This window comes from Solea senegalensis, linkage group LG11 (genome assembly GCF_019176455.1).
Source record: "Solea senegalensis isolate Sse05_10M linkage group LG11, IFAPA_SoseM_1, whole genome shotgun sequence".
NCBI lineage: Eukaryota > Metazoa > Chordata > Actinopteri > Pleuronectiformes > Soleidae > Solea > Solea senegalensis.
The window spans coordinates 9322537-9349079 of NC_058031.1; the positions used below are offsets into that span (position 1 = coordinate 9322537).

The window sequence follows — 26543 nt, forward strand, 5'->3', positions numbered from 1 at the left end:
GTAAGGAATAACTGCTAAATTGATATTAAATACCAAAAGTCAAAGTCAAGTATTGTCTGATTAGGTTTGGATGGAAAGGAACTGTTATTAGTAGATGACTGAAAGTTCCTAGGAAGTATAGTAACACAACTGTTGTCATTGTGTGCATGTGAATGTACATGTTTTTGTCTTTTCTCTTTATAAACTCCAGTGTTTTATTGCAGTGTGATGTTGTGTCGGGTGGGATTCAGTACAGCCTCAGAGGAATCAAAACAAACAAAAAAAAATATATCCAGGAATAGGAGAAAATGGGGAGAAACATACAAATGAACAAACAACAAACAAAAAAAAAAAAACAGAATTAAAATGTTCCATATAGAGTTTTCTCTTCAAAAATAGACGTCTTGTTTGTTTGTAAATCAGTAGTCGGAAGGAAGTGACATCCATCCATTCATCCGTCTGTTTACCACAGGAGTGTAACGATTAATCCAGCAAACAAGGGTGGAGAAATAAACAACAAAAAGGAAACAACTAAAGTTTATAGCGGGAGCACCCTGTTTTTTCCAGTTGAAAGAGAAGAAAGAAAAGGAAATCTTTGAAAGCGACCGTCTTTTTCTTTTTTTGTTTTTGCCCTCTGTCCGTCCCGGATTACAGCAGAGGCAGCTGAGGGATGAAAAAACAAGGCGGTGAGGTGGGGCGGAGGTCAGGGACGTCCACCTTCTGTTGGCTCTCAAAGCTGAGTGGCATCATCAGTTAAAAATCCTCTGAAGAATCCATGGCACACAAGAATATTTGCTCCCCCCATTTGAAATGTATGAAATGCTCCCAAAAGTAAAACAGTCATCTTCACGTAACAGTAGATGAAATACTTTTTCCACAACCATGATCACTTCATTCTCCACTCATGAGTCAATGTCGAGGTGAAAAAAACCAGAAAACAAAACAGAAAACAACGTCGGAAGATGAGGGAAGAGAAAAACATTTAAAAAAAAACAAACAAAACAAAACTGGATGAAGGCATGAGATGAGTGGGGATTGAGAGATTGAGATAATAGGAGCTAGAAAAGATCCCATTTATAAATTGAGTCAGGTTTATTCTCAGCTTAAACATATTTCGGTAATATATAAACTTATTATAACTTATTAATATACTCTGATCGACGGTTTCTTTCCTTTGAAACAGTAGTCCATTCATTTAATACTTAAGTATACTTGGTCATTTTAAAACCTTAAGCTGACTCTTTCAGTGACTGGAGGACAGGGCACACCAGAATATTGATAAAACAAAGCCATTACATTTAAATGGCCCATTTTGAGTCATTTATACAGTTTATGAAATGAATGTGAAGCTGGATTCGTTGACTCCTTACATGCACAAAGGTAAAAGGGATTCAGTGGACTACAGAGAATTTTCAGAATTGACTTTGGGCCACGGCATTCTGAAGCTCTAAACCCCTTAAACTGTGCAACGAACACCCACTGAGCAAAAGACGGGCCTAAAAAAATGCTACTTGCTTATTTACTTTGGCCTAAAAATATTTGAACCATTTATCTGAGTCTTCCTCTGCAGGTGGCATCATATCAGACCTTTTAAACGGTGAAAAGCATCTGGGATGGGATTGAGAGGAGTGAAAAAAAGCTAATAAGTGGACTTTCAGTCAGAAAAGTACAAATTTACATTTGTTTTGGCCTTAAAATTTGATGTCACGAGTACATTTTCTGGTGGTAAAAGCAAAGAACACAGGCTACAAGAAAGAGTTAATGTCAAGGAAGGAGATGAGGAGAAGAGAGAGGACAGGTGGTGTCTTGGCAACAGCACTAAAACATAGGACATGAGACATGAACGAGTGATGAAAAAGAGAAAGTCTTGGCAGTACTTGCAGACATTTTCCATTTGGAAAAAAAAAAAAAAAGAGGAAGTGAACCGAGGAGGATATGGATTATTTTTGAAAAAACTTTTGGACCGGGAGGTGAAATGATCTGGCACCAATCCTTTAAGTGTAGGATCGGGAAAGGAGTACGAGGAGGCGGGACTAGGATTCGGATGAGGTGCGCGAGCCGCCGTGAATGAGCGACTTGTAGCTGTTGGAGGAGAGGAACCGTGGGTAGGAGTCCCTGTGCATCAGCGTGTAGATCTGCAGCTGGGCGTCTTCAAATGTGTGAGGCGTTGGGTCTTGCATCTTCCTGTTGATCACCTCGCGAACCCGGGCGTCCAGGCTCACCTGCGGGGGAGCAGTGAAGTCCAAGTTGAAGTTAGTTTTACTCTAAAAGAGGTTTAACTTGCCCCGTGTGCAGCACAATGTGTGTTAGAATGCTGTGTGTATGTGTCACTCAATTCTACCATGACAAAACTATTTTTTCCCACGTTTTCACACGTGTTTTCCGAACCTGCATCCAGACGACTTTCACATCTGCGACGGAAATTTCACTGAGCAACTGTGTGGGGGTTAAAAAGAATAAATCAAATCCCATTCTCTACTCAGTGATGCTGTTCACATACTGCACTTTACCCCAGCCACGACACAGTTGACTTCACAATAGTATTTCTGTATGTGTAACGGCCTGTGCAGTATCCTCCCGTCGCCATTTTGCCTTTAAATCTCGCCGCGTCTCCACTGCTACGATTAACAGGACTCACGGTGAATCGGTCGACCAATTAAAAGTGTGGATAAGGCCTGAAAGCAGGAGGAGGATTTTATTATAAACATTTTCTGTTATGGTTTTTGCACTGACTTGACTTTGACACTGACACTTTCTTTCAAATGTGGAACAGATCTTTATTTTACGGGACAATAAGCAATGAAAATGTAATTTTGGTGAGCAAATGTGCTCGGCTGGGACTGGAGTGCGTCCTGAAGCGGTGAAGTTCTCTTCCCCTCCTCTCCCTGCTTTTCCCACATATTTCTTTTACATTTATTTGTTTTCTTTATTCCTTTTTTTTTCAGTAAAAAGACTGTTGTAATTATTTTCTATTTTGTGCCACTTATTTACTCGCCCATGGAATTCAAGGTTCAAGGTCACTGTCGCCTTACAAGAAAACATACAAGAAAACATAACTCAATCATTCATTCACCTATTATGACATTATACACTTAATTTACTTCATCAAAGGTATAAACATGCTGCTGTATACTGTAGTTAAGATTTCAGCTGCACTTGACACTTTTAGATTCCGGTCTATATATTCATACATATATATATATATATATGTATAAATAAAATCTTATTATGAGCATGACTATCTGCAGCCAGCAGTGGAACACACATACTCAGACAGATGCACAATCACACACACACACACACACCAAACACCAGCAGATATTTATAGAACGACAAGACTTCTCTGATGTTTTCCATTTGCGCTTATTAGGGAAGGACATACACACAGACATGCACACACACACAGAGCGAGAGAGAGAGGCATTGTACCAAGGTCAGACAAGCAAACAGAACAGTCAGGAATGTATCGTCTCTGCCAAAGTCACACGTCTGGATATCTCTGTATTTTAATGTGAGTCTATAAAAAAGCCTCTTCTGCGAGAAGGTGATGAGAGCAGCAATTTTTAGCTTCCTGTACACACACACACACACACACACACCGATAAGACACATGCAGACAACTGTACATATAAATACAGCAACCTAAGCATGCATGCACATGTGCACATGTGCACACACACACACACACACAGAGTTATAAATAGTAGTTATACATACAATAATGGTGTGTGTGTGTGTGTAACATACACTACATTAAGCTTGCAACCAATAATTACTGGGCCAATTACGAAACCTGGTTAAAATTATTTAAAGGGCCATTTCACCCAAAGGAATACACCGTTTTTTGTTTTAACTAATTTCATGAGATAAATGTGTTATTTGATCATCAGACAGTGGATCTGAGATACATGTCTCACTCCCACAACAACACAGGAAGCTGGGATTGAAAAACATGAATACAATTGAGTTTTGAGTGCAAGTTTTACGAGTGAAAGATCTGAAGAAATAAAAATAAATTGGTCAAATTCAATCCAACTCTGTACTATAATGTGAGTTAAACAAACACAGCAGCATCATAATGATTCTAAGTGTATTCTTCATTTGACCAAGTGGGGAAACAAATGGGTGAAACAGCCCTTTAAATGCCCAAAGAAACTAACTTAACTAAACTAATGGCCTAGCAGTTCCACTCCTCTCATCTCAGTATATGTCATCCTGTCATAATGAGCATGTGAATGAGTTATGGAACAAACATGACAACATGAACACATTATGCCTCTGGACACAGTTGAAAGTCCACGATTTTTTTCTGAGCAATTATCTCAACAATTATTTGCGTTTTTTTAGACTAGTCGATAGGCCACTTGGTGGTGTAGTGGGTGGCACTATTGCCTTATAGCAAAAAGAGCCACCATGTGTGTGTGAGTTTTCTCCAGTACTCCAGTTTTCTCCCCCAGCCCAAAAACATGCCGTCTAATAGGTGTAAATGTGAGAGTGAATGGTTTCATGAGCCTGACATCAGTGTGGACAGTCTGGGAAAAAAATGAAGCAACAGCCAGGGTGTAAAACAAAAAAGTGTCACACCTTGCATAAGAAAACACTTTCAAAACTTTGTAGTTCCCTTAGTTAAAGGGTTCAAATCTCTGAGACACAAGGTCTGAGGTTGAGCAACGTTTGTGTAACAGTAAAGTGATAAACTAGAGATGATTGTGTACAACGACAAAAACTTTTAATTCTGCAATCCTTGGAGAGTGTGACTTGTTTGAAGCAAAGATTATGAGCACACAGTTTGTGAAGAAACACACGGCATCAAAGTGTAACGTAGAGATGCAACAACAACAACAACAACAACAACAACAACGTACCTCTTTCGGTGACAATATGGAAATATAGTCTTCATATATGGAACGGGCTTTCTCCTCGACGGCACTCTTGTTCATTTCCTGTTTGAGATCTTCACAGGCCAACCAGAACAGCATGTTCTCTTCACTGTACTCTGTCCGCAGGAACTCTCGGAAGACATTCCGGCCCGCCGGGTTCCTCATCAGCTTGTCAAAGGACTGAGACCAGAGCCGAATTTCTTCCACTGAGGGTTTGGTGCTGCAGAAAGTGGAGTGGAAAAAGATGCTTTTATGGATTTGCGTACACAGACACCAGAAAACACCAGAAAATGTGTATTTTCAGGAACAAAAAAAACTGCTTTTACAGGTTCAAGTGTCAAGTATTTAGTGACACATAACCTTACACAAGACTGTCCACCAATGAAACGTACATATAGGTCGTATGCAGGAATTACGACCTATGTTTACGTTTTCAAAACCAGCGCCCCCTAGCGGTTGTACACATGACATCAACCACTTCCACCTTGGTATCTAGTAGCTTCGCTGATTTCGCCATCGGCAGTCCGCTCAGTGGTGAGAGCGCTGCGCGCGAGTGCAGTCGACAAGGGTTCAATTCCTAACTATACCACCTTTTTAATATTATTTTTCATTTTTACTGCCTAACCCTGTCTTTTTTGCCCTAACCCTAACCTCAGTAACACCTGTGTGTATTCGAGTTGAAAAATACTAGTAAAAACATACCTTTACGTCGTATTCGGGGGTTGAAAACGACCCGTAGTTAGGTTTCAGAAAACGACCCATAGTTACGTTTCAGAAAATGACCCATAGCTACGTTTCAGAAAATGACCCATAGTTATGTTTCAGGGGTTGGAGAAAAAAAAAGACCCATAGTTACGTTTCAGAAAACAACCCGTAGTTACGTTTCAGAAAACAACCCATAATTACGTTTCAGGGGTTGGAGAAAAAAAAAAAAACATTGTTACGTTTCAGGGGTTGGAAAAAAACTACCTATATGTACATTTCAGTTGGAGGACAGGTTGCCTTACACTTGTCCTACAATTTCATATTGACAAATATCTGCTGTTAAAAAGGTTTCTTCAAGACACACTTCAGCCTTACACACGCATGTGTGTAAGGTTCACGCATGTGCTCACATGTTGAATGACTAAATAAAGTTAAACACGTCGACAGCTTGCTCATATATAAGACCAACTTTCAGTCACATCATTCCAATCCAGATTTCGACAGACATAATCTGACAGCACAGTGCTGTCTGTTACACAAACAAATATCATGGTCCAAAGAGCTTCAAATGTACAAACGATATGACACATTTTTATTCCCACATTGATATAACATGTGCGTGTTGACTTCATGGGGGACAGTTATTTTTGTGAGGCCACTGTGGTCTTGACCTTTGGCCACCGACAGATTCTCTTGAAGAACAAATAAAAAAAGGCCCAAAACAACAGAACAATAAAGACACAAAAACATAAAGGGACTGCCTCAAGATTTAGTTAAGATATTTTATTCACCAGAATGGGACGGTCACTCAACCAATTACATTTTGATGCTGTTTTTTCACATGCTGAATTTCTTGAAATTGCTATTTTGTTTTATTGAATTATACTTTTCTCAATTCCTGTGTGTATGTGTGTGTCACAGTGGGACAAGGAAAGTACCACAGATAATCTTTCCGTGGGATTTGATTTGATTTGACAACAAAACACACAAATATCATCACATTCCGCAAACAAACAAACAAAGAAATGAGTCTGTCAGTCCAGTGCGTGTGTGTGTGTGTGTTCGCTCTGCACACTTACCAAGGTTCACAGTTTGGTATGGTTTCCATCTTGGTGCCCTGTGATAGTCCCTTCCTCTTCTGCCGCCTACATCTCTCCTCTTCATTCCTGATGGTGAGACTGACATGATAAGACGGCTTTCAGACAGGTAACACACACACACACACACACACACACACACACAAACAGCTGACAGATGACTAATTGCTTTCAGAATTATACATTTTTTCTATACTGTGACATTTCGGACCCTAATTTTTTTTTTTATTTTCTATATGGTTCCTTTTTTCTTAGTTAATAAGTTATGATATAATTGGCTATATATATGTATATTGTTTTTTTTAATACTATACTCTATATTTCACCACTTACAACTTTTGATATCTTTGTGTGACTTTGTGTAACTTAAGTGAGACATTTTATAATCACACTATCCAATATTTTAATTATCAAGTGCACGTTTCCTTTTGACATTTTTGTGACTGATAATAACCAAAGGCATTGATGTTCATAACACATTTAATAACACCAATATCAACTGACATGTCAGGGGTGGTTAAAAGGTGTCAACTACACGTGTTGACACCTGTGTGAGTGTGTGTGTGTGTGAGGGAGCCCTATAAATAATTAGTTCCTGTGAAGGAACTGGAGAGACCTAATCACAGCTGCTGGCTGATTAAGAGTCAGCCAGTAGTTCTTTCCTGTGTATTTTTTTTTTAATGTAAATTAAAAGAAAGAAACAGCACTCATATAATTTCAAAACTGCATGTGTTGAGTTGAGTTCATTTAGCTGTTTTATCAAAAAATATGATGTAAATATTCCCAGAAAGTTTTCACTCACTGGAAGATGAAGTAAATGGCTGCATTACTCAGTTATAAGTTGCAGGATGTACTCAGATATTAATGCTAGTTCAAATATAATGTATATTTAAATGTAGAACCGGGCAATAATTCAATACAAACAACATATCGTGACATCATTTTCTTCAACGTTAATGTAACAAAGGTTCAATACACGTATCAGGGACTTTTGCTTGATACTGTGATCCCTTCTCATGTCTCAGCAGATGTAGATATATATTTGGCATAGAAGTCAAAGGAGGTAGCAGCCTATTTTAACCTACTGTTGTAGTCATTAGTATTAGTATTAATTGTACTACTAAAACACACATTTTTAAACCCTTATTTCAAAACTTTAACAGCACGTTAGCCTGTGAACGTACAGTATGTCGGTTCACATGACTTGAGTGTGTGTGTGTTTAAGTCTCCTACCACGAGCAGCTGCAACAGCAGCACCAACAGAAGCAGCAGGCGTTAGGCCGCTGGGAATTCTGGGCAGTGGTCATGTCCCGCTCCCCTCCCGTCCCACTCAGTGCCGAGGTCTCGCTGCGACCTCCACCCATGGCCAGCTCGCCCCCTCGCTCGGCTGGGATCGGACCTGTATACTGCACAGACAGAGAGAGAGAGAGAGAGAGAGAGGCTAAACAGCTGGGTCATTCTGTGATTTTACATATGATAAACTATCAATGTGAAAAAAAATGGATTGTACCATTTTCATTGGAGGGGGGGGATGAACAAAAGATACGGTTAATTGTGGAATTATCTTTCAAGGAAGTCAAATCGAGATTAGAAGGTCTTTTATAAGCGATGCACGTCTTTGTTATATGAATGTTTACATATGATATTGCACTGAAAACAACAGCTGTTAAGTTACAAACACAATCTCTGAAAAGTAAAAGCGGAAGTTCACGGAAATGCCACACTGACCCACTTATTATTCATGAGTTAGTCCCCAAATAACGGGACAACTTTTGGTAAAACCCTGCAGTGTTTCCCACAGAATGACTTCATTCTACGATGGGTAACCACAACCATCACTGGGGAAACTGCCCCATCACACTGCAAAGAACCTGAAAGTCCAAAGTTGTGTTGTTGTATCTGTAGAGCGGAGGCCATTCCTGATAGAAGCCTGGGAAAGTTCATCAAAATTTGCTGATTTTTTTTTTTTTAGCTCAGTCAGGATAAGACACGGTCACATGGACGAGAGGGATGAAAAAAAAAAGAAGAAAAGAAACGTTTTTGGCTTAACAGCAAAAATGGAAAGCTTTAGAACAGGATCCTGAAAACAGTACATTCCAACATGTGTCTGAATATGGAGAAACCTGAGCTGCAACAACATCGCTGCGTTAGACGGAGGCTAAAAATGGTCTTCATATGATTACCTTTGTTTACACTGATCATACTGCGATAGTGCAGTTAATGTGACAATCAGAAGTGGGACAGTGTTTGACGGTGTTGAGGGACATTTTCTAGTTTTATGGTAAAAATACTCAAAGATAAGTGTGCGGTCTCTCTGTTCCCGGAGAATCTGTGTCTTTGTCACCAGAGAGGAGAGAGTTGGGAAAAACGGCTGTACAGTACATAGGTTTTGTTTTTGGACTTTAAGACAAAAACAAATGTTATTTCAAATATGTTTTATATTGTTAAAAGTTTGTGTTTTTTTTCTACATTGAACTTTTTTTTTTTTTTCTTCACTATTTTAACATGCAGCAAATTGTAAATAATTGCCAGATATTGAAGGTTATTCTGGAAAACTTGGCAAAAGCACTTAACTCACAGGACATTTTCTGATCCTTTCATGGTTAAAATAAGCAAGAAAGTCTTGCTTAGGTGTTAAAGGGTTAAAATGTGGTGTGAAAGGTTGAATAAATAAAAAGACTGACCTAAACACACAACATATATACAGTATATATACAGGACTCAAAGATTAAGAGGGAAACAGATTCCATCGCTCCCTCTTTAAAGACGGTTGAAGAGGGTATAGAGAGAAAGAGATACATCATGTAGAATAGAGGAAGTGAAACAGAGTGGGTATGGAGACAGACCAAGCAATGTGATGCATCATGTGATTGAGCTGTGATCACACACACACACACACACACACACAAAGATGGTCACATATGCACACAGACACAGGTTCCTCTACTAAAGCTTCGAAAATAAGAAAGTACAAGCATGGATCACTAATGTTTAGGCCCCACATTACATTTTAAAACAATCATTTTAAAATACAGTCCATTTTTACATCATATTTGGACCTTCCTCACAAACAGTGTGATTGACAGCTGTATCGTCCAATAGCTGCAGGCGATTACCCAGTTTCAAAAACAGACATTGCTTCAAAATGGGAGTTCCATTCGCCCCAGACATATAGTCTATGGTATTTCACTGACAGCAACCTCAATCAAATGGAGGAAAACGTCAAATGTAAGATAGAAATGGAGAAATTAATGAAGAAGACGACTTCATTTTTGTCTGTCTTTGTACAGTGTGTGTGTGAGTGTGTGTACGAGCTGACACACACACAAACATCTAGAAAAAGTATAAACGACACACAGCATGAAAGTAAGCGTTTACCTGCCCTGTCAGAGCAGGGGAACACTCCCTTCCTCTGTTCACTTCACCCGCACACATCTTTTATAACACAGACATATCAGATTTCTGCCTTTGTGTGTTTGTCAGTGAATGAGAGAGAGCGGGGGAGAGAGAGTCTCTCTGTGGGGGTGTGTGTGTTTGCATTTTTAAAAAGTTACGTCTCGACAAAAACTATATGTAAGAAAGAAAGAAAGTGAAAAAGAAAAGCGCTTTACAATAAAGAAATACACTTGTATGTACAGTTCCTGCTGAGCAGATGTCTTTCTTCCTCTTTTACTCAATGTTAAGTGTGTGTGTGTGTGTGTGTGTGTGTGTGTGCTTAACAGGATTTCAGTTGGAGCGTTAATCTGATTAAACTAGAAGACGTTAGAAAGACATGAAAATCACACAAACCCACCGCACTCGTACGCACACACACACACACACACAAGCAACTTTGTTTTTGGGCGGGGACATGATATAGACTAGCATTCTGTTCCTCTCTGCACTTGACCAGACTTGTATTTTGTCTCCAGTTGGAATATGAACTGGTGTTTCCTATTAGTGACCTTTGATGGACTCACACCCAGACACTGTTCAAAATGGGCTTTTGCCAGTGAAATTTGGCGAGGGTATGGAGCAGCGTTATCTCACGTCAATACTTGTGAAGTGAACGCTTCATTACTGAAACCTTACTGGTAAACACAGCTGCGTGTGCATTCATGTGTACTGTATGAGTGAGTTACTTTCAACACCCCGCGTGCATGTGTGTGTGTGTGTGTGTGTGTCAAAAAACAGAGGGATTAAGTAAAAGAGAGACTTTACATTGTTGATAGCAATTCGTTCCAGTATAAATCTAATAACAACAATGACCGGAACACAACACTGCCATGTTAACACCATATATTCTGACTACCTTCATCAGAATAAGGCCATATTTGGAATAAACAAATCAATTACGACAAGTTAGGGCACACATCTAAGGAGGACAAAGAAGAAGAACATAGTAATGCAGAATTGCATGTACAGATGTCCAGAGCAAATGTGAACCTTGCATCCATCCATGCTCATCAGAGGAAGAACAAAACAAAATTTGATGAATGGATTAACAGAGAAGTAAGAATAGATAAAAAAAAAAAATGCCAATGTGAACCACCTGCAGAAAACCACAAGTATGTTTTTTTTTTTTTTACAAAGAGCTGCTGCCTCTCTGTGCATGTGCACATCTTTGAGGTTTAATATTTTACAATACAGAAGCCTAAAATGGAAGAGTTTTGTTAACTGTGGCACATTTTTGCTGAATTGTGGAAAAAGAACAGAGTTCACTCTGCCCTGAGTGTTATGGGGAACACAGGAGGCATTGGTAAAGAAACAGTGGGAGGGGGAGTTGACTTGAGTAGAATTTCCAAATAAAAGCATTTTTTTTGCTATGGACTGAAAGACAGTTACATGAAAAATAAGATAACAAAACAGAATGAATCTATAAATATAAGTAGGAGAGCTGCAGGTGCCTGGGGGAGCAGGGCTGGCTTCTTTCTAACACCAGGAACGGGTTGGGCAGCCAGAGCAGGCTGAGCGGTAGTGCACTTAAAAATATTTAGCCCTGTTTTTCACATAGGGGTTTGTCCATCTTTAGTTCAGAAAAGCATGTACTGCACATAACGCACACATGTACTTGAGTTACATTCACTCCACCTTTGCTCCGTGCATGTGTGCGCCAGTGTGAACCATGGATCAACCACTCCCACACGAGTATGGAGTAAGGGAAAAAAAACACAGACACACCAGCTGAACTGAAATAACATAAGTTTCTCCCACCAAATGGACAGGGGAAACTCTAAAAGTGTTTAAATCAATAACTGAGTAGAATTTTAGTGAGAGTGCTCATAATCCACCAGCTAACTGAGGACTTTTAATGTCAGCACACACATTTTAACTCATAACTCCTGGCACAGCTTCTTCTTCACCAAAAATAAAAACAAAACCCTCCCGCATAGTTAAACAGGCCACAAACACCAGTCTCTGAACGGCGCTCCGCGATCAGGAAAGCCACCCTGATCACAGAGGACCCATCTAACCTCCTCCATCACTCATTTCAGTTACTGCCATCAGGCCATAACCACATGACACTCCAAAAACCTACACTTCATGTTGCTTATTTAAGCCTGGTTAATGACACTTTTGCTGAACAAACATTTCACCATTTTAATGTAAAACTCATTAAAATCACTGCTATACTGACTTCTGCTTTTATTTTCTCTTAAAGCACTTCAGTGTGTTTCTGTTTTGACCAGCAAGAACTCCATGGGGTCACTGAGGTTACAGCAACAGTCAAACTTGTACAGTCTGCTTTGCAGATACTATTTTTTCTACTTAGGCTCAGGACTACATGTGCAATACAGTGAGTCAGACCACAGACGAAGTGCAGGAGAAAGAGGAAATGTTTTATGGACGAGAAGCTTTTCCAAAGTCCTGCCCTGACATGTTGAACATTGCTGAAGCTTCGCAAATGCACTCTTACACACACACACACACACATAAACGCTGGTGCGCACACACACTTTACACAGTATGCTCTTCTCCTCTCACTCTTGATCTGTCTCTCTTCATTTAATCTTACTTTGAAAATGTCACACACAGTCTCTCGCTTTCACACGAGTGAGAGAGAGAGAGAGAAGACAAAAAAGTGCTGTCTTCTGATGTACGTTTCTATGGTACGTTGATAAGTTTTGTGTTGTATGTCTATCTGCCTTTTAACTTAGCATTACTTGTCCAGAATGTGTCTAGGAAACTTAATTGGAGCTGCACGGAGAAGGAAACAGCAGCAGCTGTAATTGGCATATGTAGGCCTGTAGTCAGGAAGTTCTTTAAGGAGGACATGACTGTTGTTAATGGAGCACACATTTTTAATATTGTGTAATTATGTATGCATTAAATTAGTCCAAAGGAGGAGGGCTATCTTCAAGTCATTGTGGAGCCCATTTGAAGCTCATAGAGCTCTCATCACAGGGACGCCAACATTAACCATGGTCCTATCCCTCTCCTTGTCTGAATGCTTTTTAGCCAAAGAACAAGCTTTTTGTATGTAAGTAAAACCAGTGGGTAGTTTTCAGCTGAACGCTTTGCCCTACTTTCTCCCAATACAGAGCAGCTTGTCTCACTTTGTCTATTGTTGTATTCTTGTGGAAGTTGTGAATAATTAGGATATACACGCTGCATACAGGACATGCTGAACTCAGTGCTATCAGAAAACTTTAGAGTTTGTGGGTTGTGAATATGTCAGGGGTGTGTTCAAATGCTATTGACTCATGAACACAGTAAACAATCCTATTTGAAAGCAGCACATTTATATACAGGGTCTGGTGTTTCCTGCAGTGTGAAGTCACTCTCTCAGGAAACACAACTTTACCTCCACAATCTTTTTTTTTTTATAATCTTTTTTGGTTGTTTTCTGTGAACACGGCATTGTTTCAAGAAATGTCTTAAGCCACAAGAAACCCACCCAAAATGACTCTTACTACACTGTAGTACATATACCAGGCCTGTACATGGCCCTGTAACACTGTTACAGAAATACACCAAAAACAGAGAAGAAGGCCTTGAGCATGGGCAAAAACAATGCTTGCTAAGTACAACCCATTTTTAAACAAAGCTAGTACATGTTACAATGTATACAACGGACTAACACAGAGGCATTAAGGGAAAAAAATAAAAGTTAGCATCCAAGACCATACCAAAACATTACATTAGTGACAGTGAATGCAAGTGCAAGAGGTCTATGAAATCATTATTTTCCTAAAGAAAAAAATAGCATTTCAGTGCTCCTGAAATGCCAATTCCATGTGAATAAAAAGCCAATAAGATGAAATACTTAATTCTCCTTAACTTGGATTGTGTACATAAGACCTAAATACTGTACTATATATGCATATAGTCAAAGGACATGTTAAGCATGGAAAACAGTATACAGTAGATACAGTTGAAAAGAAAACAGCTTCTAGAGGTTAGTGTGACCTCCCCTTAGACTTGAGCACCAGCACGACCCTGACTCAGTTAAACCTGGAGTTGAACCCTAATTAATGTCATTGGTAAAACCTGTGTTTGACCTAATAGATAAAAACAAAACCCTGCTGTGAAAAAGGCCTAATATGCCAGGTTTCCTCAAGACCTGCTTGAACATTATATACGTTAATATCATGAACATCTTACTAATACATGAGACCAACTTTCAGTCATGTCATTCCAGTCCAAACACAATGACCACAGAATTTGATTAACATAAAAACAACTGGTGTTGCCCTGAGACTTTTGCAAATGATATACCAAGGTATGTAATTAGGCATGAATTGACAATCAATAAGAGTCAGTGCCTGGCTAGATAACAGGGACTCTATGTGAAACCTTTATATAGATTTAGATAATTCATCTTCACGCAGCCAAAACATACAAAACTACACATCCAACAAGTGGTCCACTTTTTAGGAACTGAGAAAAACAGCTATGTTTCAAGCTTGATGACTGTGCTATTTCAAGTTCATCTATCGAGATGTTGAAAGAGTTTCATCGGAAAGAGGCGAGAACATTTCCCCCACAAACCACAGACAAATGATTAATTTAACAGTTTGGCAGCCAGGCCTATAGTATCTTCCTATGTTTCCAGAAAATAAAACTGTTAACTGATTTGCTCTACCTGTTGTTCTGAGCTCGTATAAAATCTCCCAACCCTGTTCAATAACTGCTTGTACAACTGCAAAGCTCACCAGAGACACGGCGATTCAACGGTGGATCAATGATGGACGATGAACAAAAGAACAAACAGCTCCTTCATTCACAAAAAGCTACGGTAGCTCCATCCATCAACACACCTTCACCCCAGTGAAGGAGGAACAGACACAAGAAGCAGACCAACATAAGAGGAAAAGATGGAGAGAGAGAGAGAGAGAGAGAGCGAGAGAGAGGCAGGAAACAGAGTCAGAGGTATTGTGTCAGGGCTTCTCAGTTTTTTCCTAAACTTGATGAATCAGACCTGGTGTCCTCTCTCACACACACACACACACAAACGCACACTCACACAGTGCTACTAGTCATGACTGCATGGACCCATTCATACCAATATGGCTTAAAGGGAAAAGTTGCAACAAACCTTCCTACTTCATCTGAACTTGAGCTACAAAGATGCTCCGGGCATCCATGCATCAGATCCTGAACAACTCTGACATGTGTTTCTACTTGTTCTTTGATAGGAACAGTAGAGGCCAGCTGCATTCACGACTACTGAGAGTAGCTTACATTATTCTGATTGACTGAGTACATGTTTATCATGTGGCCACCCAAGTCTTTATATGTTTGTGTGCTTCTGGTTTGGGTTTTGTGATTTGGGTCGTTCAGTTGTTAAAAAAGAACAAACGTTATTCATGTTCCAGGCTGGAACATATACGAGACCTTTCAGCAAGCGTTTGGGAAAGACACTTTCATGTTTGAACATGACTTGTCTATGTTCTACAACATCCATCACATCCATGAGCCTTAGGTAGCGATGCCCTGAGGAAAGCAGCTGTCAGAGGCTGTGTTCAAAATGCTTTGTTGTTGCAAATATGAATCCAAGACTGAAATGTTTTCAGTTTTTAAGTAGTGTATTTAATAAGTAAGTAATTTAATAAGTAAGTAATGATATCTCAGAAGACTGAATTTTGTGATTGCACTTTGGGACTAAACTACTTTTCTTGTATTCAGGCCCTCTACTTTTGATCAAGGGGAAAAAATCAACAAGATCTTTATTTCCACAACTCAGCACTCCCAAAATAGCTTCTCCCACTTCACAATATTGGGCTGAATTTGGAGAAATGGTGGAATTTAACCACATCTGCTACGGCATTTAGCCGTATTTGCATCATGGTATGGTTCAGTTTGGAATAGTAAAATCCTTGCGTTTGGAATGAGAACAGTACTTTTACTAGGTAGGAGGGGTTATGCCCAATGGCTGCATCAGCGTGACACCGTACCAACAAACAACGAAATTGAATGCGACACAAACAGACAACAACAAAGGACATCCAGAAGCTGGCTTTGTGGCTGTTTGTATGAGAATAGACTGCAGGCATTGAAGAAACACCGGTCGCACAGGAGTTACATTTTTCTGTTCCAATCAGCTGACAGTCTTATGTGGAGCCGGTCTAGCTCCACCCAGACCGTACTGTTAACCGTTAATGGAACAGTTGGGGCCGGTTAGTTTGGTTCTATTCCTGATGGAAACGCAAAATTATTATTGCTAAATTATTCTATCACTCTCCCAGTTTCTTTTCTTTGTCCCCTTTCACAAAACACAGTGTCAATGCAACACAAGTAAGTTCCATAGTGTCAATGCATGTGATTCAGACATAGCCAAGCTTTGAATGGTAATGTCATTCACCCTTTCGTAAGTTGATGTATTATCAAAATGAACTTGGAGACATTTTTTAAAAGTCAAAATCCTACATAGTGTTGCTTCAAAGACTATGATAAGGATATCTACATGTATAATTAGCCCATACATATTAAGCTAAATAAATAATTCATAAGTAGATTCTGTACTGTTAAGTTTAATTTGTGAAATGAGATATATATATGTATGTATATATATATATATATATATATATATATATATATATATATATATATACATATATATATATATATATATATATATATATGTGTGTGTATATATATATACATACATACATACATACATAGGGGTCCCTGACAAGAAATGAACTATTGTCTGAGATGAAAGCTAACACTTATCATGGAAGACTGCTCGGTCATCTCAGAAGTCAGTGGTCTTGAGACCAACCACTGAGTAATGTACATATTCTATAGTCCCCAGTGAGAACAATCTTATCTCGGAAAGTCACTTGTGTGAGTTTACAATGAGTCAGAGTGTTATGAGATAAGATACATTTCCTTTGAAAGTTAAACTTAGGCCTCAGGGTAAAAAAAACAACAACATTTGTTGCTTCTAAAGTGTTGCATGGATTCCAGCGTGCATTTCCTTCCTTCATAAAACCTTTGCAGAGATATATTTTGAATATTTAAAAGACATATATAACATTTCTATTTTAAAATATCTAAATACACGTTGCTATCTCAAATGTTTTAATGCTGGTAACTGATTCATTTGTTTGACTGCCAAGAGGGAGTATAATGTGACATTTTATCCAATTTAAAGCCAAATTTATACATGCTTCTTGAGTCTTGGGTTGATTTTAACCTTAACTATATATGTTTTAACTAGGGGTGGGTTAAAATATCGATTTGGTGATATATCATAGTTCTTCCTTTTGCAATATGATAACTGATTGGCCAAGGCAAAATATAAATATTTTAATTAACAAATGAAGGCACTCGGCGGGCGTCGCTACTTCATGTCTCCATGTGGTGGCGGCGCTCAAATGAATGAGTGGGAATTTGGGCAGAAGTAACCTGACCGAAGAAGAGCGGGATAATGGCGGAGAAAGATAAGAGATGCCCTATTCACTTTTTAAGGATGTTTCGTTTTCTCCAGTTAGACAGATATATCACATAATCATCGTATTGCGATGTTATCGGTATCGTGTTTTGTATCGTAGGTACCCTGTGATTCCCACCCCTAATTTTAACTATACCTGTTTTAATACGATATCAGAGAAATAAGCTGAGTGTAGAAAATCTCAAATCCCATGATTCCACATTCATTTGTTTTGGGTTTTCTTGTTATCTATAGTGCTCATAATGATTTAAATGCCACAGGCTCCCTATGTCACTATTTACCAAAGTTCACATGTATGAAGAAGACTGAAATTGTATTCCAGTAAACATGAATGAGAACATGAATGAAATCAGTGTTGGATTCAAACCAAACTGGCTCAGTAAATGTTTTACAAGAAGAGGAATACACCTGTCATTGTTATGATCTGTTAGTGTCATGTCAACACATTTGTTACTTGATATTTTGTGTTATTCAGCTGGACTGTTTGTTTAGTGGGAGACTAAAAAAGGAACCATCTTTGTTTCCAATACAGTGGAAAAACAAAATCGAGGAGAGAAATAAAGAGAAAAAATAAACAGAGAGGAAAAGCACACAAAAGTACAGTTGGTTTTTTACCAGAACATCCGTCATGTCGTGAGGGCGGGCAGTCGGTTAGTGCACGAGTCTTCAACGATGTTAGCAGGCCGGACACATGCATGTCATCCCCCCTTCTGCCTCAGACCTCTCCTTTATAATTACACACACATATGCATACACATCCACCCACACACACACACACACAAACATATTGGGGAAACAAGCAGTCGTGCAAAAAAAGTAACACAGACGCACACAAGAACAAAACAAATGCAATCCAAACATGAACATACATGACCACGCATGGTAATACATGGTAATGTATGAAAACCCATGCATGGACCCACACATGAACACACAGCGTAACAACACCCAAAACAAAATACACCACAAGTCCAAGCAGTAGTACATTTATCCACAAGAATATGGTTGCAGCCAGGAAACACACACACACACACACACACACACACACACACAGAGAGAGAGAGAGAGAGAGAGAGAGGAGGAAGAAGAGAAAAATAACAAAAGTGAGTGTTTTACAGGTATGGCAGGTCTTCATCAACACCTCCATACACCGAAATTGGCATACATATAAAATACATCAAATAATCATGAAATACTAATCAAATTACAATTACATGTATCAGAGTGTGCATCCGTGAATTTCTCTTTACCCTAGTTAGCACAACACAATGATTTTCAGCCCGATAATCTGGTCATTGGTCAAGTTATGTATAATCACCCCTAATTCTAATTGGCACATGATCAGCAGTCGCTACGTGTGAGACAGAAATTTGATCCAAGATCCAGCTTGAAGTGAGCTGGTACCGGCACTTCCTAAGAGTTCCTCTGTAGGTGCAGGTTATCTGTCAAATGGGGTCAAATTATGGCCCAGCATAGGCTAATCCTTTCTCAGGGAGCGCTACGTGATGTTCACCTGTTCTCGCAAGAGTCTAGTATATGTTTCTGGCTTGTTAATGACATTTGATCATTGTGATCACTCACTGTACATGTTTCACAGATGTGCACCAAAACAGAGGCTGGCACTTTGCACAAGACGCTTGACAGATTTTCCCACACAGATGAAGGGAGAAGTAATTCTGCCTGCTTAATGTTAAATGTTAACAACATTAAAATATTAATATTAAAAATATTAAAAGTTATTTTCACTCATTTTAAGTTATATGAGCTGACTTCTTGCCACATTTGTGTCCTGGAGGACAGCATTTTAACAGGACACCCAATAAAATCGACTGTGTGCTTGAAGTTTAAATCACTGTTGAAAATGTGAACGATAATCTAAATATACAATGTGTTATTTTAATGTAGTCTAAATTCTATGTCATGACCATCACTAACATCTTCTGGTATCTTTTATTTACTGAAGATTGTCACAAGTTAGTGTTTAATGATTAAGCAACAGTGACTGACATGGATAAGGGGACTACTGCCACTTCACGCAGCGATCCAAGCCAACTGCAGAGCAGAACGGCTGACACCCGAAAGGCGTACAACCGCGGATCATCAGAGAGAAGAAGAAGAAAGAAAAAAACAAGAACATGCCATAGATCACAGACAGCGCCGCTGTACTAAATGTTCATGTGCGGTCGACCTGGAGACATGAAACCACTCAAATTAAGCCTGGTTCCATTCATCCGTCCCTGTTGTCTTCTCATGTGTGTTTTGATGACAAAAATATCAGCCAGATACTGTATTGTGATGAAAGAGGGTGTTGTCTGTGGTTCTCCCTCAACCAGTCACTCACTCTCACTCGTGGTAGTATGAACGACGACGACTATTAAGACTCGCAGTTACAAGACGGCACATTGTTTAGTGTGGAATGCACAGCAGTCCTACGACTCTAAAGGCCTTTGCACACTAGATGCCCTTTTTGAACATGTATATTTGTCCAAACTGTATCTCGTCAATGTGAGTCTTCACATCAAACATTTTGTTTCTGAGGGATAAAGCAAACTATCAAATTGTTGATGACAAATAAGCAAATGTGTACACCGTTAACAAACAAAGGGGACCCTCATAAATTCTTCAATCTGTGTGACAGACATCGTAAAAACAATTCCTTTCTTTTTCTTTTTAGTAAGGAAATTGACTGACCACCAGCTCATCGTTGCTAGATGTTGATTGACTTTTTTCTGGACGTCACAATTAATTTGCTTAATCCTGTCAAACTAAATGTAAAAAGTGAGTGCATCAAAATTCACCTAATTTAACATAATTCTTAATAATAAATGTGCAACAACCTTGAAAGTTAAATCTTGACAAAAAGCTGCTTCCACATAACATTCACTGCGTTTATACCAGTATTCACTTTACTCAACAAATTGGGCATCAGCCATTGCAGGACCAACCCACTTTACATACAGAATCCTTGTCATTATCATTATAAGATTGACTTATGGTCAGTTACAGTTATAGTTATAGTCAGTTATAGTCTCAGTGAGTTCAATACAGTGTGATTATTCTGTGGTTAAATAGAGACCTCAAACTGGATCAGCATTCAGTACTGGCTGATAAACTAAGCTGTGGTATCATACTGAAAGATAAACATTTGGATTGGTCTCTAGCTGGGTAAGAAACCAGGGTGTGAAAACACGTATTATTGGGCAAAACTGTGGCTAAAACACGAGGGAACACACTGGACCAAACTAAGCCAAAATACCAGTGAATATAACATCTAACTGAAGCTAAATTGAACAGGTTCCTGGACCAGACTAAAGATACAACCCTACAGAATACTGGACCGAATTATGGCTAAACATTATTGGACAAGGGCTTATACTACACGTGCAGGCATTACATTCCACTAGAATAACAAAACAATTTCAGGACATTGTAGTGAAGCATTCTTAGAATATGTTTAAGAATGGTTCCTGGAGTTGTAAGGTTTGCTACTCTGAGGAAATATACCTCTCAGCTTAATTTTCCTTTGAAACCCCCTCCAACTATAAGTAACTTGAATTCCACATTGAAATCATGAGACAGTGATTAGTGGCAAGGTTGTTGCCCATCAAGCCAATTAGTTTCAATCAGGAAAGCTAATGATGCAAAGTTATTTTGGGAAAACAGAGGGACTAATTTCGGCACAGACCTGACAGCTATGAGGGTTAATGAAAACAGGGGAAATACAAGCAAAGATATCTTCAACTAATTGAATGAAAATGTCCGCATCAGCAAACATAAATGCTAGTACTGTGTGAGAAGCTCAACTTTTATGCCTTTAAAATGCGTTCGTGTTTTTTTTTTGGCTGGCATTATGTACATTATATCAGTGAATGTCTTAGCCTGACTGAACTATTTATCGCTATCATAAATCACCTATAATGATTTTAAATCGTAATCATTCATTCGCAGTGATCAGTTTTTAATATTTTACAGTTATTTTACTGTCAAAAAGTGTTTTATCATGTGCTTTAAGTCTGAGTTACATAACCTCAGACAAAATAATTCAGACTTTGTCTGTAACACTGAGTGCTTTAACTATTTTATGGCGTTCTACAAAAGAATGTACTTGAGTTTGTCTGAGGCTACGCAACGCACATGTCCAGACTGAGTTTTTCTTGTCAAATGAGTGAATCATAAGATTTTGATTTAGTGGAGGAAGGATAATCTTCTCTCTTGCCCACTAATTGCATGATTTAACTTCATCTGAAATAATTTGTGAAATTATTCAATGATCGACCGACACAAAAATGACTTCTGTCAGTCTTTAGGGTCCGAGGTGTTAGGTGGAGAATTTGATCACATCTGTGATTATGTTCTTGGATAAATGATCAACTGAGAAAATGTTTTTCTGTTTTCAAATAGTCTATAGCCATGGGGACAGTCTATCACAAAAACTCAACTTTTAGGGACTTTGTGATGAAGGGATGACATGGTCCTCTGTGAGCTAAGAAAACACTGCACCCTACAAGGATTCATGGAATCCTTGTAAAATCCCACTGGAAAATATGAACTGGTCTAACCAAAAATAGGGCTGCAAACATCTGATAAGTTCTTATTTTAACCTGACATTGGCAATGGTAAATGGATGTTGTTTGTGGAGCGGATTCCAACATTAACTCAGCAACATCGAAGGATCGGGAAAACCCACTCGACATTAACAAGGCAAGATGAAAAAGAAAGCTATCACAACTCATTCAAGACTGATGGATGGAGACAAAGTACGTAGGGGACATTAACGGGAGACAGAAATAGACAGAGACTCAGGAAAGAAAGGTGATGACCAATTTGAAAAAAAGAGGAACAGACACATGAAGAAAGACACAGTAAGAAGAAGTGTGCACCAACTGGCAACAGGAAAAAGGAAAGAAAAAAGTTGGTGACTCCTTATACGGGCAGTGTGAGAGCTGTTGTTTTAATCTCATGGTTGGGACCCCAAAATTAGCCAAAGACTTCACCAGTTCTGAGAGCTGATACGGTTGATTCCATGTTGAAGCAACATTCATCTGCTGCTTTCAGTGGAAATCATCAAATAAATGACAGAGGAGAAATGTGGATGCCTGTGGTATCTAAAAGGTTAAAGTTATTAAAGCTGTTCAATCCAACCTGAGCTTACTTTATTCAGTCGGGTGAGAACGAACTTAACAACCAATGAACTGCACGTAGAAGACGCTTTAAAGCTAATCTCACTTCTCTTTCAATAGGATCTTTTAAAGTCATTTGTGTGTGTAATCCAAACAAACTACAGTAAATGATCCCTAAACACAAGGATTTATGAAAAGATGTTGATGCAGCACTTTTGCGCGCTGGACATGATGAAAAGGGGCTATGCTTTCAAAACTTTACATAAACTTCCCACCTTAATTTCAGAAGCACCTTCCTCTGCAATACCTTCCCCAAAGCTGTCCACAGTGAGTCATGAAAAGGCAATTACTACACAATGAAGTAATGGGGAGACTTCTAGAAAAATACTCAAGAATAATACCACCTCTGCTCAAGCTAAGAATACTTAAATGCAACCACACATTAATTTCTGCTTTTGTTGTGGCTCTTTCAAAGGGTCTAACCAGGGCCTTCGCCTTGTGGTGAAAGAAAGAAATTATACCACAATCAAAGACTTTCCAACAAGCATAAAAGGTAGAGATAAGGCTATAATTGTAATATACAGGGACATGTAATGCACACAATAAGACTACCGCCGGATTCATGTACAGTATGTGTAGTATGAACTTCACAGTGTCAGTTTACACATAAACATGCAATAAGTACAGCAAGGTCACCATGAAGACACAAACGACTGAAACACTGTTGGACACAGTTAAGCCTCACGGCAGATGGGACGGTTTGATTTGTCAATGAATGGATTCTAAAGAAGTTTAAGTCAGGAACAACACTCTTCAGAATCTATGCCTTCATCATAATGGTGTCAAAACTTCACAAAAGGACTATATTGCAAACAACTGGAACACTGATAATGGACAAATATTGAAAGAGTATAACTATCCCTGTCAGTCATTTTGGACAGTTTTTAAAAAGATCAAAATTATGAGCCCAGCATTTACCATGCCATGATAATTAATACAATTAGGTGCATAGTTTGATATAGAGATTAACAAGCATGAAAGAGATCATTGGTATCAAATAAATGAAATGCACAAGAGTCAGTATGATCTTCTAAGAACAAACAAAGGTGAAATACTTGTTAAAACTTGCTAACAAAGGCATACCATTTTTGTTTTGAGGAACAGTGGATGAAAATACTTAAGATTAAATCAACATGTGATGTTAAAACTGAAACCCCAACATAACCCATGTCAATATTCAGCCCCTCTGTAGGGTTTTCACAGATAGATGACAACATGATTTTTACAACAAATGGAGATCACTTGATAGCTACTGTTTTTCAAGCAGGAGTGCTCATTGCTCATGACAAAACACTGGCTTAAAGGAAAAGTATGTGTGTCCTATTGGCATCGTATTACAACGACCAAAAAGGAGCCACTGGGGACAGGAGCGGTGTCTGTTGCCTCTTTCACTAATGTTTGGCCATGTTCTGTGACAAGACCAGTGAGTTTTCCCATAAGGTTTACTGGAAGTGGTAACTGATTATCAATTAAATTGTAATCAGTTTATTGGACAATATAGCCAATTGGTAAAAAACATTAATAATAAAAAGGTATGAATCATACCAAAGTGACCCCTTTGGTCAGTATTTAGGGTTAACAATAAGACAAGAAATGATCTTACTCTAAAGAGGGGCAGATTATATGTCAAATAACTAGCATCTGTAGGGTTAGATTTTTCTATTCCATATTGTGGGATTGGACTGTTACTCTCTCATGAGCTCTGTTAGCACTCGTAACCAAAGCTGCCACCAAAGCTACCATCATTGTATGCTAACTGGCAATTGAAAAGAAAATTACTTCGCTAAAGAGGGCTTCCAGAAAGGTAAACAGACGTATATAACTTCTGTCGCACGACTGAGGATTACTAAAACACTGCCAGCATCCTTTTTTGCCATACTATCTTTTGAAACTTATTTGTGGGTACTATGCCGTCTCGCTTCACTGGTGCTATGTTGCTGTTGTGCTTCTGCTTTCTTTCCATCAGTCGCGACATAAGCAAAATCACTACCTGTGTGAAGTACGGGAATGTCACTTTTAGATATGTTGTTTTTTTAGATATGCAAAGTAGGTTGTGTTCTTTGCTTGGCAGTGGACCCAATGGCCCGAATCTTTGTGTGGACAGGACTGTGACTGGTATGGCACCAACACCTGGCAGGTGAGCCCAATGAAGGAGGAAACCATAAGAAGGCCTTGTGATCTATGACATAGATTTGTGCAGAAGGGCAATTTATTTTGTATTTTTGATTAAGGAAATTGGGCACAGGTTTTGTTTTCATTGATTTTCATCAGACAATGACAGCTCAACTCTAACTCTTGAAGGGTCCTCTTTTGGTTTGCTAATTTTGGAATAAATTATAATGTAACAAATGACCGTATTGCTACTATGTTGCTTCTCTTTCCCTTACGAGCTGGGTTGTAACAAAGATCAAAACAACTCACAAATACAGCGAGAGTTGATAGGCTAAATCAACGTTATAATAATTTGGCAATGGTTTGAATGTACGGATATAAGGTGAGATTCCATCTGCCTGTTTTTACGCACATTTTTGATTTCAGCGTAAAAACACCCGAACGGATACACAGAAATTTTGAAAGAGTCTTGAAATATGGCGTTTAAGTTTGAGGGAGGTGGAGAATTAGCATATCTATAAAAGGCAGATGCTAATTAGTGCGTTGGAAATAGTTTCAGCAAATAAAGATGGATGTTTAAAAGTCACAAGACTGGAACGTCCCTCCTACTTTCACTATTTGTTGTACTGAAAAAAATTGTAGAAACAGCGCACAAGAGGAGGAATTAATGGACTAATGAGGAAACAACAACTTGCTTCAATATATGATACAAAACACAATCATTTTTGAACAGGTACATGTTGTTATGTGCTGCCACAGACTTTTGCATTACCCACTGCTTATCTCAGTGAAATAATATTTGGAGATTCACAGATTTTTTGAAAGTTTGGGAGACATTTCAATGGAAACCTAGCAACTCGTTCACATTTGAAAGTTACGCACTGCAGCTTTAAGCTAACAAGTTTACTGCCATTCTACTTTACCAAACTTACTGATGTGAACAAGATGTTAGAGACTAAGAAAATAGAAACAAATTAGATTTTAATTAAAAAAAAAAATCATTTTCTAATTCTTTAGTTTCCTTTAAATACATCTAGCGTCTAGTTTTAAGTATTGCAGTGTGAAACACACCAGTGGTGTGTGTGTGTCACCAACAACAGAAACACTAACGACGCAAAAGGAGAGAGGACGTCTCTTTCTCCTCCTCTCTCCCCTGCTGCGAGTCTACTTGAGAAGGAAACAAGGAGGTGAGAGAGGGAAAGAGGAGGAGGAGGTGAGGACGGACGGACAGAAGGGGAGGGGAGGGGAGGACTCACGGAGACCGACCTTTTCCTCAACACCGCGCAGCGAGGAAAAGCCCCGCCGCAGACTGGAGACCTGAGAAGGGGAAATTTAACTGAAAGCAGCACTCCTCCCCTCACCTCCCCTCCCCACCCCGTCCTCAAGCTCGCTTGTGCAGCCGAACAGATACTCACAATCTTGGCATTAATAAGGTCCGGAGGGCGGTATCCGCTGCGCTTTCGGAGGCACATCCGTGTGGTTTTTTTCTCCCTCAGCTGCTCCGCACCGGGGGGTGAGGTGCGAGGTTTTTTTTTTTTCTTTTTTTAATTTTTCTAAATATCTTGCCGCTGCTGTATCGGAAGAAGAAGAAGAAGGAGTCCTCCTCCTCCTCCCCCTTCTGCTGCTTTCCTCCTGCTCGGGTTTTTCCCAGAGAGAGAGAGTGATAGAGAGACTGGCAGAAAGAGTGTGCGTGAGAGAGAGAGAGAGCGAG

At 39.1% G+C, this 26543-nt stretch overlaps 1 protein-coding gene across 3 annotated transcripts; it reads right to left on the reverse strand.

Annotated features, from left to right (window-relative positions):
• Nucleotides 1-1883: 1883 nt before the first annotated feature.
• rgs19 (regulator of G protein signaling 19) lies at nt 1884-26543 on the reverse strand. 3 transcript variants are annotated; one of them, XR_006361302.1, is made up of 6 exons: nt 26248-26543; nt 7895-8067; nt 6644-6742; nt 4845-5079; nt 2368-2654; nt 2141-2201 (listed from the first exon to the last, which is right to left on the reverse strand). XR_006361302.1 is itself a non-coding variant. In XM_044038342.1 (5 exons), exons 1-5 carry the CDS (start codon nt 26302-26304, stop codon nt 2013-2015), a joined length of 753 nt encoding a protein of 250 aa, XP_043894277.1. In that variant the 5' UTR covers nt 26305-26541; the 3' UTR covers nt 1884-2012. The 3 variants fall into 3 exon arrangements, 2 of the variants coding, with proteins under 2 accessions (XP_043894277.1, XP_043894278.1); XM_044038342.1 differs by lacking the exon at nt 2368-2654 and having other exon boundaries at nt 1884-2201; nt 26248-26541; XM_044038343.1 differs by lacking the exon at nt 2368-2654 and having other exon boundaries at nt 1949-2201; nt 6644-6730; nt 26248-26541.